This window comes from Neltuma alba, unplaced genomic scaffold (genome assembly GCF_004799145.2).
Source record: "Neltuma alba isolate B1F8T4 unplaced genomic scaffold, ASM479914v2 tig00012713_pilon, whole genome shotgun sequence".
In the NCBI taxonomy this organism is placed as follows: domain Eukaryota; kingdom Viridiplantae; phylum Streptophyta; class Magnoliopsida; order Fabales; family Fabaceae; genus Neltuma; species Neltuma alba.
This window is the reverse complement of record NW_021637139.1, coordinates 44795-57292: the sequence shown is the minus strand read 5'-3', so window position 1 is coordinate 57292 and position 12498 is coordinate 44795. Positions and strand designations below refer to the sequence as shown.

The 12498-nt window shown below is 31.5% G+C and overlaps 1 protein-coding gene across 1 annotated transcript; it reads right to left on the bottom strand.

Annotated features, from left to right (window-relative positions):
• Window positions 1–3845: 3845 nt before the first annotated feature.
• On the bottom strand, window positions 3846–5625 carry LOC114730144 (uncharacterized). Its single transcript, XM_028917169.1, has one exon. The coding sequence runs from the start codon at window positions 5531–5533 to the stop codon at window positions 4169–4171; it is 1365 nt and encodes a 454-aa protein (XP_028773002.1). The 5' UTR covers window positions 5534–5625; the 3' UTR covers window positions 3846–4168.
• Window positions 5626–12498: the final 6873 nt, after the last annotated feature.

Below are 12498 nucleotides of genomic sequence, written 5' to 3'. Positions count from 1 at the left end.
AACTTTTTCCAATCATAGTGAAGCCAGACCTATTCTCCAGTGGCATATGGCTCCGATATATATTTTGCTCCTTCAAGGCCTTATCTTCATATGTTCAACAAATATATGGGCAGTTTATTTCGAAATTCATGAAATAAAGTTACGGAGACTTGTCTGCTCACTATGATGTCTCATGATAACTTATGTTCTCGATGTTTACAATTATAATGCTTAAAAAAAGAGTGGTGGATTATACTTGTCGGGAGAATTCATGTTGAATCACCCAAATAATAGTGCATATTCACCCATAAAAAGGCATAGGGAGAAATGCTCAAAAGTATACTCAGTTTCGTATTAGGAACCTATACTTCCATCAGAATCATGATTTTAATGATTAATAACGTGAAACCAAATTGCGTGCCAAACAAAAATAAAGGGTTATATATATATAGGATGACGCTATATCTCTCTTTTTGGAAAACTAAGCTCAAAAAATGGTTGTAAACTGGAGTATCTGTCAACAGAGCTTGTTTATCGTCCTACTTATTATGGACTGCCTATAATTTCATTGTGGGTTTAGAATTCAAAGGAGCTAATTACCTAAAGGCAATCCGTGATGAACTTTTAGATTAGGATATAGGGTTATATGATAAGGACGATCGATGATTAGCATTTGGAAACTGGCACTTGCGAAATGTAGCAATATTTTTTTTATTTTGAAGAACATTTTCTTTGAAATTTAAAGTAGAATCAACAAGGGAAAAAAAAAACTCTTTAAGAAATTAGATGTGTCTGGACCTCGAAAGGGTCTAAAGAATTGTTTCGAAGCCATCATTGGCTTAACCTCTATATATATATATATATATATATGTATGTATGTATGTATGTATGTATATGTATATTCGTACAGCTTATGGCTTTCGAATTAAGTGAGGAACAAGGATGTGTAATTATTGGTTCGTCAACGCCCAGAAAACACAGAGCGCAGATGAATGCGTCACAGTCACTATGTATTATTCTTCCCATCATTAGTATAAGACTTTATTAACTAATTTGAATAGATTAAGAATGTTAATTAAATTAGTTAATATGATATTTTTTTTCTTAAAACACCCTAAATATCTTTTTTAATTCTTTTTTCCTTTCTCTTATTTGATTATTGTCAATAAAATATTTATAAGGTTAATTTAAAAAAAACTGATAAACATGTGAATTAAGATTTATATATAAGATCAACATCAACTTTCTAATTAGAGTTTATATTACTGATTGGACGAGTGCTATCGAGATTTCAGATCAAAACCAGACATTGTCTCTCTCATGATCTTTCAGAAGACCTATATATTACCAGGTTGTGCCCCGACAAGTTAATTTCGTCACGATTGCGCAGGGGTCGGTCGTTCATCGTTGTGGGACTGTATGTGAGAAAGCAACCTTATACGCGTTAATTAGTTATACACGCCTATATATGCATGTCCTTATAGTTGTTCGTTGATTAACCACAACAATTAATTAATTTGTAACCTCTCTCTTCATTTGGCTAGCTCACCAATTTCTTTCTTAAGAAAATAGAAACAGTTATCTTTTTTAAATGTGTTATAAATTGAATTTTATCCCTGCAAATACCCTCGACTTAATGTTAATGTTTAAATTTCTATCTTGTATTTAATTATTTTTAATTACTATCTTCAATTTAATGTGAAAGGTATTTAGTGTTTCATAGAAATTTTTTTTTTGTATATTTATAATTTAAACCAAAACAAGCCTCAAGACTAATATATGGGTGGGAGTAATTAGCAAATTCTTAAATTCAAAGTTATTTTTATATTTTTTTTCAAATGAAATGTTATTTTATGTGCGTTATTATAACCTCTTTTTTTTTTTTAACGTAAGCTATGACAACATGCTGGATCCAACATTATTAACTTTTTATGCAAAAAGCACACCAATATATCCAAAATTGTTCTCACCACCTCCACAATTCATACTATGGTTTTCTTCATGAAATCTCGCTTTGACCCCCTCGTATGAATATCAGACACATTAGTCAATTTCTTTTTTCGGCCGAAACACATTAGTCAATGAGTAGTTTCTCGTAAAACTGTCTAACCTAACTTGATTCCTTACAAGTACAGTGTTTTCAATTGAACGAATTATAAAATTGTCTACTTCATTCAATTCTTTATGAATAATTTTTTATATTATCTCCTCTCCGAAAATAAAATCATTATCAATAACATTTTTTCATACCAAACTAAGAATAACCTATCCGTGAAAGATCCGTATTAATAACAGCTTTACTTATTCAAGGCAATTAAAATTAGGTCCATCTAACTAATAAAATTTTTAATTTAGGACTTTTCAAAGATTTTTTTTTTTTGAGTTAAAAGGTAAGACACTAAGACATCCACAATTTTTTATTATACTACCAAGTAATACTCGCTTTTTTATTACTTAAGCTGGTTCCTGTAAAAGTAATATTTACTTCTATTCTTGATATAAAAGGCTAGCTAACTAATTTGAAAATATTACAGAAATTAGTTATGTTAGGTACTTATAATAAATTGGTATTATTTTTTTAAAAATATCTTTATTAATCATACACATTAAGATAAAATTCTTTAACATGTGTAACCACTGTTCGGACTATTTTGAGGAAAAAATAAATAAATATAAGAGATAAAATCAATTGAGATTTTATATTTAGAATCAAATTGAATATCTAATTAGCTTTTATTTAAAAACCAAAGGTATATTCACTTTTTTTTTAATATAAATTGTATATCCATTAATCACAAAAAAGCAAAATCAAGGTTGAGTAGAAAAAGGGATCTTCTTTCATCATCATCCATATCTCATCAAGACAGATGGGATATGATGATCAAAGATGCAATAATTCTCTTGCACCCTATGTGATAACTTGGCAAGATGATTAGTCACAGAATTATTGTCTCTATGAGTGTAATAGACAATCACCTGCCAATCTTTACACAAAAGTAATCTAGTTTCATCAACAAGATCCTTTAAAAGAGTGTGTAGGATCACAGTCCCTATGCAAATAATTAATAACATCAATACAATCAGAGTAGACAAAAACATTCTTATAGTTTCTGTATCAGCACAGATTAAGACCATGAATAATTGCTATAAGTTCCGCGGTAGCCAGAGACACCGTGGTAATCTTGCAGTTAAAATCACATATCCTCCTATCGTTTTTATCTCTAGGCACACCTTCACATCCACTCTTTCCTCTTTCAATAACAGAGCCGTCCACTTCTAGTCTTATTGCATTATTTGGAATGAGCACCCTCACTTCTTCCTCTATTTGGGCTGTGTTTGGGTGACACCCCAAACCATGGTTTGGGGAATAAATCACCCAAACACCCACTCAAAAACCAAAATCATGGTTTTGGAAAAAACAAAATTTTTTACTTTTGAAGAAAAAAGGAAGAGTGTGAGAACCTGTAGGATATGTATCTTGTTATTTTTTTTATAAACATATTTAATCTTATATTTTATAAATATATATACATATTAATTAATTATTAATTATATTATCTTATCTATTATTAATTATGTTAATAAAAAATATATTATTAACAATTTTATTCCTTCAAATTAAAATATATCATAAAATCTATTTTTTCTGTAATTATCATATTAACTTATGTCTTTTTTTTTTTGTAATTTGTACATATAAAAAGTGCTTCTGATAACAACTATCCAAACACTCTCACTTCTCAAAATCACTTTTTCATAAAATCTATTATTTCCAAAATCTATTCTTCCCAGAATTTATTCTCCAGAATCACTTTTCCAAACCATAGTTTGGTTTCATCCAAACACGCCCTTGGACAGTATTGTACCAGTTGCTTCTTCTCAGAAGCTCTTGGTCTGCAACTACTCTGAAGAGGCTGATGGGTAAGCTTGTTTCTACTCCAAAAAGGTAGTACTCACTTTCACTTTCAATCAATCCAAGCACACTACATTTTTTTTTTTTCACATTTTGAAGAAACTTTTGTATCCATTACTCTACCAGGAAGCCGTATGCCAGCTTTGTGCCAACATTTCAAATCTTATCAACTAAGATGCTACAAAAAGAATCAAGTTGGATTGAGGGGGAAAATAATTAATTTTGTAAGTAATGCAATCTCAAGGGAAAAAAGACCCTAATTTTAATCCATTGAGGTCACCTCTGACGACGTCGTTTTTCATACTTAAATATACAACTCAATCCCACCAACACCTCCACGATGGCCGCCTCCGCCTTATCCAAATCTGAGTAATGCAAAGTCTGCAACAACAGCGTCGTCGGCTTCCCGTCGTACCTCTGCTTCTCCATACTCCTCTCCGCCTGCCACCTTGTCGTATCACGCGCCACCGGCGTCAGCCACTCCATTATCTCCTCCACCGCCTCCCGCCATCCCTCCGCCGGGGACCGTCCGTCCCCTCCCTCCTCCCACTCCTCCCCCTTCAACCACTGTCCCCTCATCTTCTTCCTCACCTTCTCCTTTAGTCTCTCCGGCAGCATTTCGTACAGCGCCTCACGCTCGCTCTCTCCTATACTCCCTGGCGAGTGTAGGCAACGCTCCGCGAACATAATCACGCTCGCGTATCTGAACGATAGCCCCGCCCCTCCAACCGTCGACGGCGACGCCATCTTCAATACTCTGTTGCTTTTCGCGATTTCGTCATCTTCATCGGGGACGAATCGAATCGGTCCCGATTTGTTTGTCTTCGAGATGGGACCCGACTTGGAAACACGATTGGTCAGGCAGCAATTGGTTTGGTATAATTCTCGGTGTTCAAGGAGGCAATAGCAGTCGCCGAAATTTTGGTCATTCGTTGGAAGACCCGAAATGTAGGGTTCGAAAACGGAACAAATTCGGGCATAGATGATGAAGACGATCCGAACCATGAGTCTTACAGCCTTGTCGAATGTTTGATTCCATAGCGACAGCTCCTTGTAACGCCTCACCTGCTTTCTCTGAAATGCAATTTGATCGCACAAAGTTTGTATGTTCACTTGATGTCTGTAACCAAAGTTTTTACAACCCAATGCTTTCCAGTGTTGCACTTTCTTCTCCGAAGCTTCCATATCGGCGAGACACACCATTGCGTCGTGAAGTTTCGCGGTGGCCAAGACCAACTTCTCCATCTTCTCAACGCTCTTCAGTACACTTCGGCTGCCGAATTGGAGCTTTCTAGTGTTGATCATTCCGGCTTTTAGATCGGCGTAGACAAGATGGAACTGGTTGAGTCCAGGATCAGAGCATTTCCGGCCCAACTGTGAGACAGTGGCTGCGGCGACGTCGAGCTCCTCGAGGCGTTCGGCGCAGGCCAGGTTGAGGAGGAAGCATTCTTGCTTGGAGTTCAAGTAGACGACCCCTTTAGAGTTGATAGTGTGGTTGCAGAGCTTTGAAACCTCAGCATCGGTAAGGGAGTTATAGAGTGAGACGAGGCGGCGCATGGTGTTGGCCGTATCAAAAGCAAGTATCTCAAGGGTGGCCGCCGGTGGCCTGTGGTGGAAGAAATAGTAGCGCTCAACCACCATGATTGTAACTTCAACTGACACTAACCACTTCTAAGGATCTACTGGCATATATAAATGAGATCTTTCTCAAGAGAAGTAGTAACCTAACAAGTGACAAGCTTTTTTAATTAATTTTGTAGTTTTGTTTGCTTTGTGAGAGCATATGGAAGAGAGGGTTCTAGGGTTTATAAATGAAGGGCGGTGGAGAGTAGAGAGTTACATATATATATATGGCATATGAATGGATAGGAAGCTGAAGATTCCAGGGGAAAGAACGCGTTTGGACAGGGGAGATTCAAAGGGATATCAACCAAGTGATTAAACAATTATGAAAAGATAGAAACCAACAATGTAGACAGTGGGTGTGTATAGGAATAATACCATAGAATTTCTTTGTCCTTATATTATATCCGTTTGCTCCAACCTTTGACCATCTGTGCTTTCGGTTTTCTCTTTTCACAGGGACTTCGTAGGAGCGGGCCAGGAAAGGCAGAGGAAAGTGTGGGCGCTGTATTTTTTTCTAATTTGTCGGAGAGCAGCAGCATATATCATAATCATAAATATATAATTAAACTGCACCCTCATTAATCCTAGTTATCTCTGCAAAAACCCAAAAAAAGAACGAAAAGAAAAATTAATTTACTGGAATGTACGTAGGTCGTCACGTTTTTAAAAAATTAGAGCTCAACCGTATTTCGGGAATGATATGTGTTTAACATCAAATATTTTTTCATGTGGCTTTAATGATGCAAATTGATTTTCATTGCTAAGAGATAATCCAAATTAATTTTAAAAATATTATATAATCGACAACAATATACTGTAAAAGCATAATTAACATGACATAAATTATCCTGTATGAGATATATGCACGACAATTGTTATCTTTATTCTATTTAAGTACTAATAACTTCTCCTTCTTTTAATATGTCAAAATGTCAAATTTTTTGACATGGTCAAAAAAATTTTCTTGGAGAAAAAAAGTCAAAAAATTTTTTGGCCACGAGTCAAAATATCAATTATAGTTTCAAGAGACGATCGACATTGGACACGCTTTCTTGTGAAAATGGAGATAATTGTAAACATAGAAAATTATTTCCATTTATTCAATGTAGAATATCAATTAGTCAAGGGATGAGGAGGAAGATTATCTGTGTCGGAATTTTTTTTTTTTTAAACTTCCTCCTTCAAACACGTGTGATGTTTTGAACGTTAATTTATTTATTTTTCTGAGCGTCATGTATTGGATCAAAATATCTGGAGGGAAAAGAAATCTCAAAACAACTTAGTTAATTAATTAGTACTAGTAATTAAGAACAAAATATGTTAACGGTAAATCTTAGCGAAACAAATCAGTGTTAATTTATAATTTATAATGATGAGTCACGAGTTTGTACGGGAAGATGAACACTGATCTAATTCTAACGTATGATTGAGTCAAACAAGAAACAAAGAGGGGCCCATCTGCTTTTGTTGGTTCTACTTGGGGACTCGGGTTCAATGTCGCAGGTCGAAGCAACACGTACCCACGATGAGACCGTTTTCACACTGATTCAGTTGGTGCAGAGTGTGAACGCAAGAAATTAAGAAAATGTCTTGTAGCAATGATTTCTAGTGGGACCTTGACTTTAGGCCCCTTACTTGTGAGCATATGAAATTCATCTATTTTACATATCACGCGATTTAGATAAAAATATTTCTTTTCTCTATTTTTTAGTCATACTACCAATTTTTTTACAATCTACCATTTTATCTTTCATAGATTATTGTGTAAATTATTATTTTTTCTGAAGAATATCTATATTACTCATAAGTGCAAATTAATGAAAGTTATAAAAATCTTAAGACAGTAATAAAATTTAAATTTTTTCTTAATTCTAGTAGAATATACTTAAACTGATTTATAAATAGAATCAAATTAATACCACATGATTATGCTGCAATAGAAATTTTATATTTTATATTAATATGAAAACACACATATCAAGGATATATCATTTATAATTTTTTACATTAAAATCATGACAGATACAAATATTCAACTTCAGAATTCACATATAACTTTTTTTTTCCAGCGCACAATTCACATATAGTACGGACCTTATAATTTTTCTATTTTGAATTCTTTTTCACTAATTTTTTATAATGCTAATAATTTTTTTTGCATTCTCATTTCAAAATTTTCTTTTGGTTTATATCAAGATGACAATCACTTTAAAACTTTGATTTTTATTTTAAAATGACAAACGCGTGGTTTCCTATAGTTAAGAAAGTGTGATGCAGATCCAGAAATACTATCGTTCTTAGGCATTGACGTTGTGACACCTTAGCGTCTTGGACTGAGTCAAGAGACGTTTTCATGATTGAAAGTCACGCTTGGACTCATTACCACTTTACCCGCAATGCATCTATATCTAATTATCTATACATTCTTTTTCTTACGTTTAATAATTCATTTGATTTTTATTTTAATTTTAAATATAATATTTTAATTCTTTTTATTTATTATATTTATTATTTTTTTAAAATAATCTTTATAATAATAATAGTTCTAACTAACACATTTGATTAGCAATGATACTTTAGGAAAGACAATACATATTTATTATAAATAACTAACTTAAATAATTTTTTTAATATATTCAAATTAGTCAACTAACTCTTATATTTAGGACCAGAGGTAGTAATACTCTTTGTAATTCCTAATATAAAAGCTAGATATAATACATTAATTTGTAGATATTAAAAAAACTAATTAAATTAATTATTTGATAACATATATATTAGTCTTTCTAAAATATCTTATTTAATTATTTGCATTGGAACTAGTATTTTATGAAAACTTTGTTAATATGTGCAATCAATATGCATAGCTTGAGGAAAAAATTATATATATTAACTTGAGAGACTTTAGAACTAAAAGAACTAGTATTTAATTTCTAACATATTTGAGCAAAGTAGCTTCGCTGGTTGTTAGTTAAATTTTAACGTGCCAATATCATTGACTCTTAGTTTGGATGGGAAGAAAATTAGACAGAAAATAATACTAAGAGTTTTTTTATAAAAAAAAACTGTCAAAGTTTTCCTTTGTAGCATTATCTTCTTATTTTTCTCCAATTTTTCCTACGTCCAAAAAGCCTGATCAGTTACACACACACACAACCTCATTGGGGCCGAATTTAATTAAATTTTTTTTTTTCAAAAGGAACCAAACCAATTTAATTCTTGCTTCATATGCAAGGAAACAGAGATCAGTCAAGTACGTTCCGAGGAACAAAACAAAGTTTAGGTGAATAAATATTTCACGAAGACTTGACCTTGAAGATGATCCTTTCTTGATTGATTGATCAATTAGGAATTAACTTAACCAGGAAGGTGGTGATAGAAAATCAAGTTATAAAAAAATCATGAAAAAGTTGGTGGAAAATGATGGGGCCGCAAGGTTTATTATTATAATATTAAAGACGGAATTATTATTAAAGAGTCTGAAACAAGTTCATTAACAGAACGCGCTTCGCCTTGGATTCTTAATGGGGCAATTAATTAAAAATTTTAAAAAAAAGAGACTAGATAAGGACATGAAGACCCCCAAAGAAAGAACGATGATGGGGGCTGCTGAATTAGTATTGTTTATATATTAAATTAATCATCCAGTTGGCATTATAGTATCACAAATCCAAAATCATCATGACTATGATTGTACTCTTCTGGTTCTAAATATAAGACCCATTTTGTAACATACATTACATTAGAAAATAGGTTTTATATTTAGAATTGGAGAGAGTATATATTATTTCAATTCAATTTGTCCTTAACATATACAAGTGAAGGCTTACAACTAGATAAATGTCTAGCACAAAGCGTTGCATGCACATCAAAATCCAATTGAATAAATAACGTCCCTCTCTGTGTCTTCGTTTCTCATTCTTAGAATTCTCCTTGATCTTATCAAATTATTTATATTCTTATATATTCCGGTCCTTAATATAAGAGCTTATTTGATTTTTATTTTGGTCTTAAAAATAAGATCCCAATTCACTTTATCTCTTATATTTATCTACTTTTTCTAAGATAGTCATTATAATAAGAATAGTCTAACCAATACACTTAATTAGTAATGATACTTTAGGAAAGACAACACTTATTTATTACAAATAACCAACTTAACTAATTTTTTTAATTTACTCAAATTCGTCAACTAGCTCTTATATTAAAGACCAGAGATAGTATTAACTTTATCACAACATTTAAGAAAGAGATACGGATGAAAGTACATTTAATAATATTACAATTTGAATGGTTCAGATTTTATATGTTATAAAATTATGAATAAACTATTAATTCTTTTAATAAATAAATAAAGAAAATTAAACTACCAAATTTGAGCCATTGTAATTTAAAACAATAATAAAAAATATTTTATAAAACTATTTTATATAATATAAAATCTAAACTGTTCAAATTGTAATTTTAACAACTGAGATGAGAAGCGAAGGGAAATGAAAAGAAAAGAAAACAAAGAGACCTCTTCTTAAAAAGAGATATACAAAGAGAATCATGGCTTCATCTTCATGTGTTTGATATGCAGTAGTTAAGCTACGACTTCAAAAATTTTAATATTTATTTTATTCAAAATTATACTCTATTTGATTCTAAATATAAAAACTAATTGAAAGATTTGATTTAATATTGAATGTAAGATATTAATTCACTCTGTCTCCTAAATTTATAATATTTTTTTTAATCTATCCCTGTTAATTACATATATTTAAGAGGATTTCTATCAATGACTGTACTGATTAATATTTATAAATTAGTTATCTAACCTCTCTCTCTATACATAAGACGTGAGAGAGTAAAATATTTTGACTATTTTGTGGTCTCTTGTTTTAAAACATTTTCATTTTTAGGTATTTAAAATTAAGCAATATTTTATTTATAAATATTTAGATGCCACTTCACTTAAAACCAGCATCCTTGTAGCGCCCGTGATTTTGAAAACCCAGTTTCAATTGATTTGGTCACTTTGACCCCTTTTCTTTTGTACCGCGTTCTACCAAACTTTCAATATAAATTTTTCTACTTACCAAATATATTTTTAACCAAAAAAATCTTATTTTTCGCTGTAGCTACCCCCCCCAAAAAAAAAACTAAACACAATTAACAGTGGAATCCTTTTCCACTAATTTTTGTGTCGGAAACGATGTGTTTTATGCTTCATAAATAAATATTACACTTATTTTCTGGCTTGGTCGATTTATGTTGTAATAATTTTGGTTAAAGTATATATGTTTGATGCTTTAAATTTGTATTAAGTTTCAATTTACTTTATTGAATTTATAAAATATATTTTTAGCCTATCATTTTAATACTGTTAGTCTTATTTAACAGAAAATATTAACTCAGCATATTTAAGTGGTAATTATGTAATTCAATGTATGTTGACAAAACATGGCATGTATTAAACTAATATTTAATTACATAATTACCATTATATTTCTCTATATAAGTCACTTGTACCTCATGTTTGCATATTAAGGAATGTATTAAACTAATAAAATTTATCAATAAAAGTTGATTCAGTTAATAAGGATTCGGCTTATAACCTACCAAGTTGTGAGTTTAACTTTCACTATCAATATGAGAATCTTGTTAGTTGTAAGTGAGCAATATGTAAATACATCTGAAAGTAATCTTTGAGCCTAAAGACATGTCCTAGCTTTAATAAACCTCCAAGACGTAACTCAGTTAAACAATTCTATAAAAAAAGTGATAAAATTTTTCACATTTGCTCCAATAAATAAAAGATGTTGAAAAAAATATATATTGTAATTTATCTATTTTTTTAATTGTGTTGATCAATATAGAAATAATCTTTTTCCTATAACGGACTTACATATAGGAATAGTGTCATATCATTTAAATATGTTGATATATCATTCGCCGTTAAATAAAGCTAACGATATTAAAATGGAAGACTAAAAATACATTTTGTAAATTTGAACCACCAAACTAAAATTTGATGTAAATTTAGAGGACAAAAATGCATACTTCGACCAATAAATTTTGAGTTAAGTGATGTTCGAATCAATTACAATTGAGAAGCATCGAAACATAAAAAAAATCTAGTGGCTGTATATGCTTTAATAATTAAATCTGTAAATAATTAATGAACAAGGCAAATCATATGGGTCATATCACCAAGATTCTGAAACATTTAAAATTAGTCTCGATGTCTTGCACCACACACAGCTCGTGAAAAAAGGCTCAAGTATTTTTGTAATATAAATCAAATCAACCTTTAATGGTGTTTACATTTGGGATCATGACAAACTACAGGATGAGAACACGAGATTTAAAATTAATTAAAACGGGGCACAGACATGACTAGAATGATTTTTGGGAGGGAGGGGTCATTTATCACCGAGTCAGCAGAACTTTATTTGTAGTCTGGTGGTCTTAACTGAACCCTATCAAAATTCAAGCACTTTGTTAAATTCTTGGATTGAATGTGTCATTTTCGCGTTTGGACTTTTTAGCCCCTTTCAACGTAGCGTCCTTAACTCGAACTCATTCTTCCTTCAAACTCTACTTCCCTCTCCTTTCTGCTTTTCACACGTTGATTTTACGTGTGGCTGAGGGCATAATAGAGAAAGAATTGGGGACACACTCTTCTAATTGTCTAAAACCACATGGGCCTACACTTCACATAGTGTTAATAAGAATAGGAAAAATTAATGTGCATTTTCATATATAAGCAATATAATACTCATCCAGTTCTTAATATAAGACTCAATTGTTAAGTTGGTTTTGATCCTAAATATAAGACTCATTTATCATATTTATCAATTTTCTCTAAATTACCCCTATGGATACTCCCTCAACCATAATCAAGTAGAAGAGCGAAAGAAGGTATTAAGAAAGATGATTATAGTGTTTTAGGAAAAATGTATCACATTTTTTATAATTAATTAACTTACCTAATT

Excerpts from the sequence above, each read along its gene's own strand:
- LOC114730144 (XM_028917169.1), bottom strand. The coding sequence starts at position 5,533 with ATGGTGGTTGAGCGCTACTATTTCTTCCACCACAGGCCACCGGCGGCC.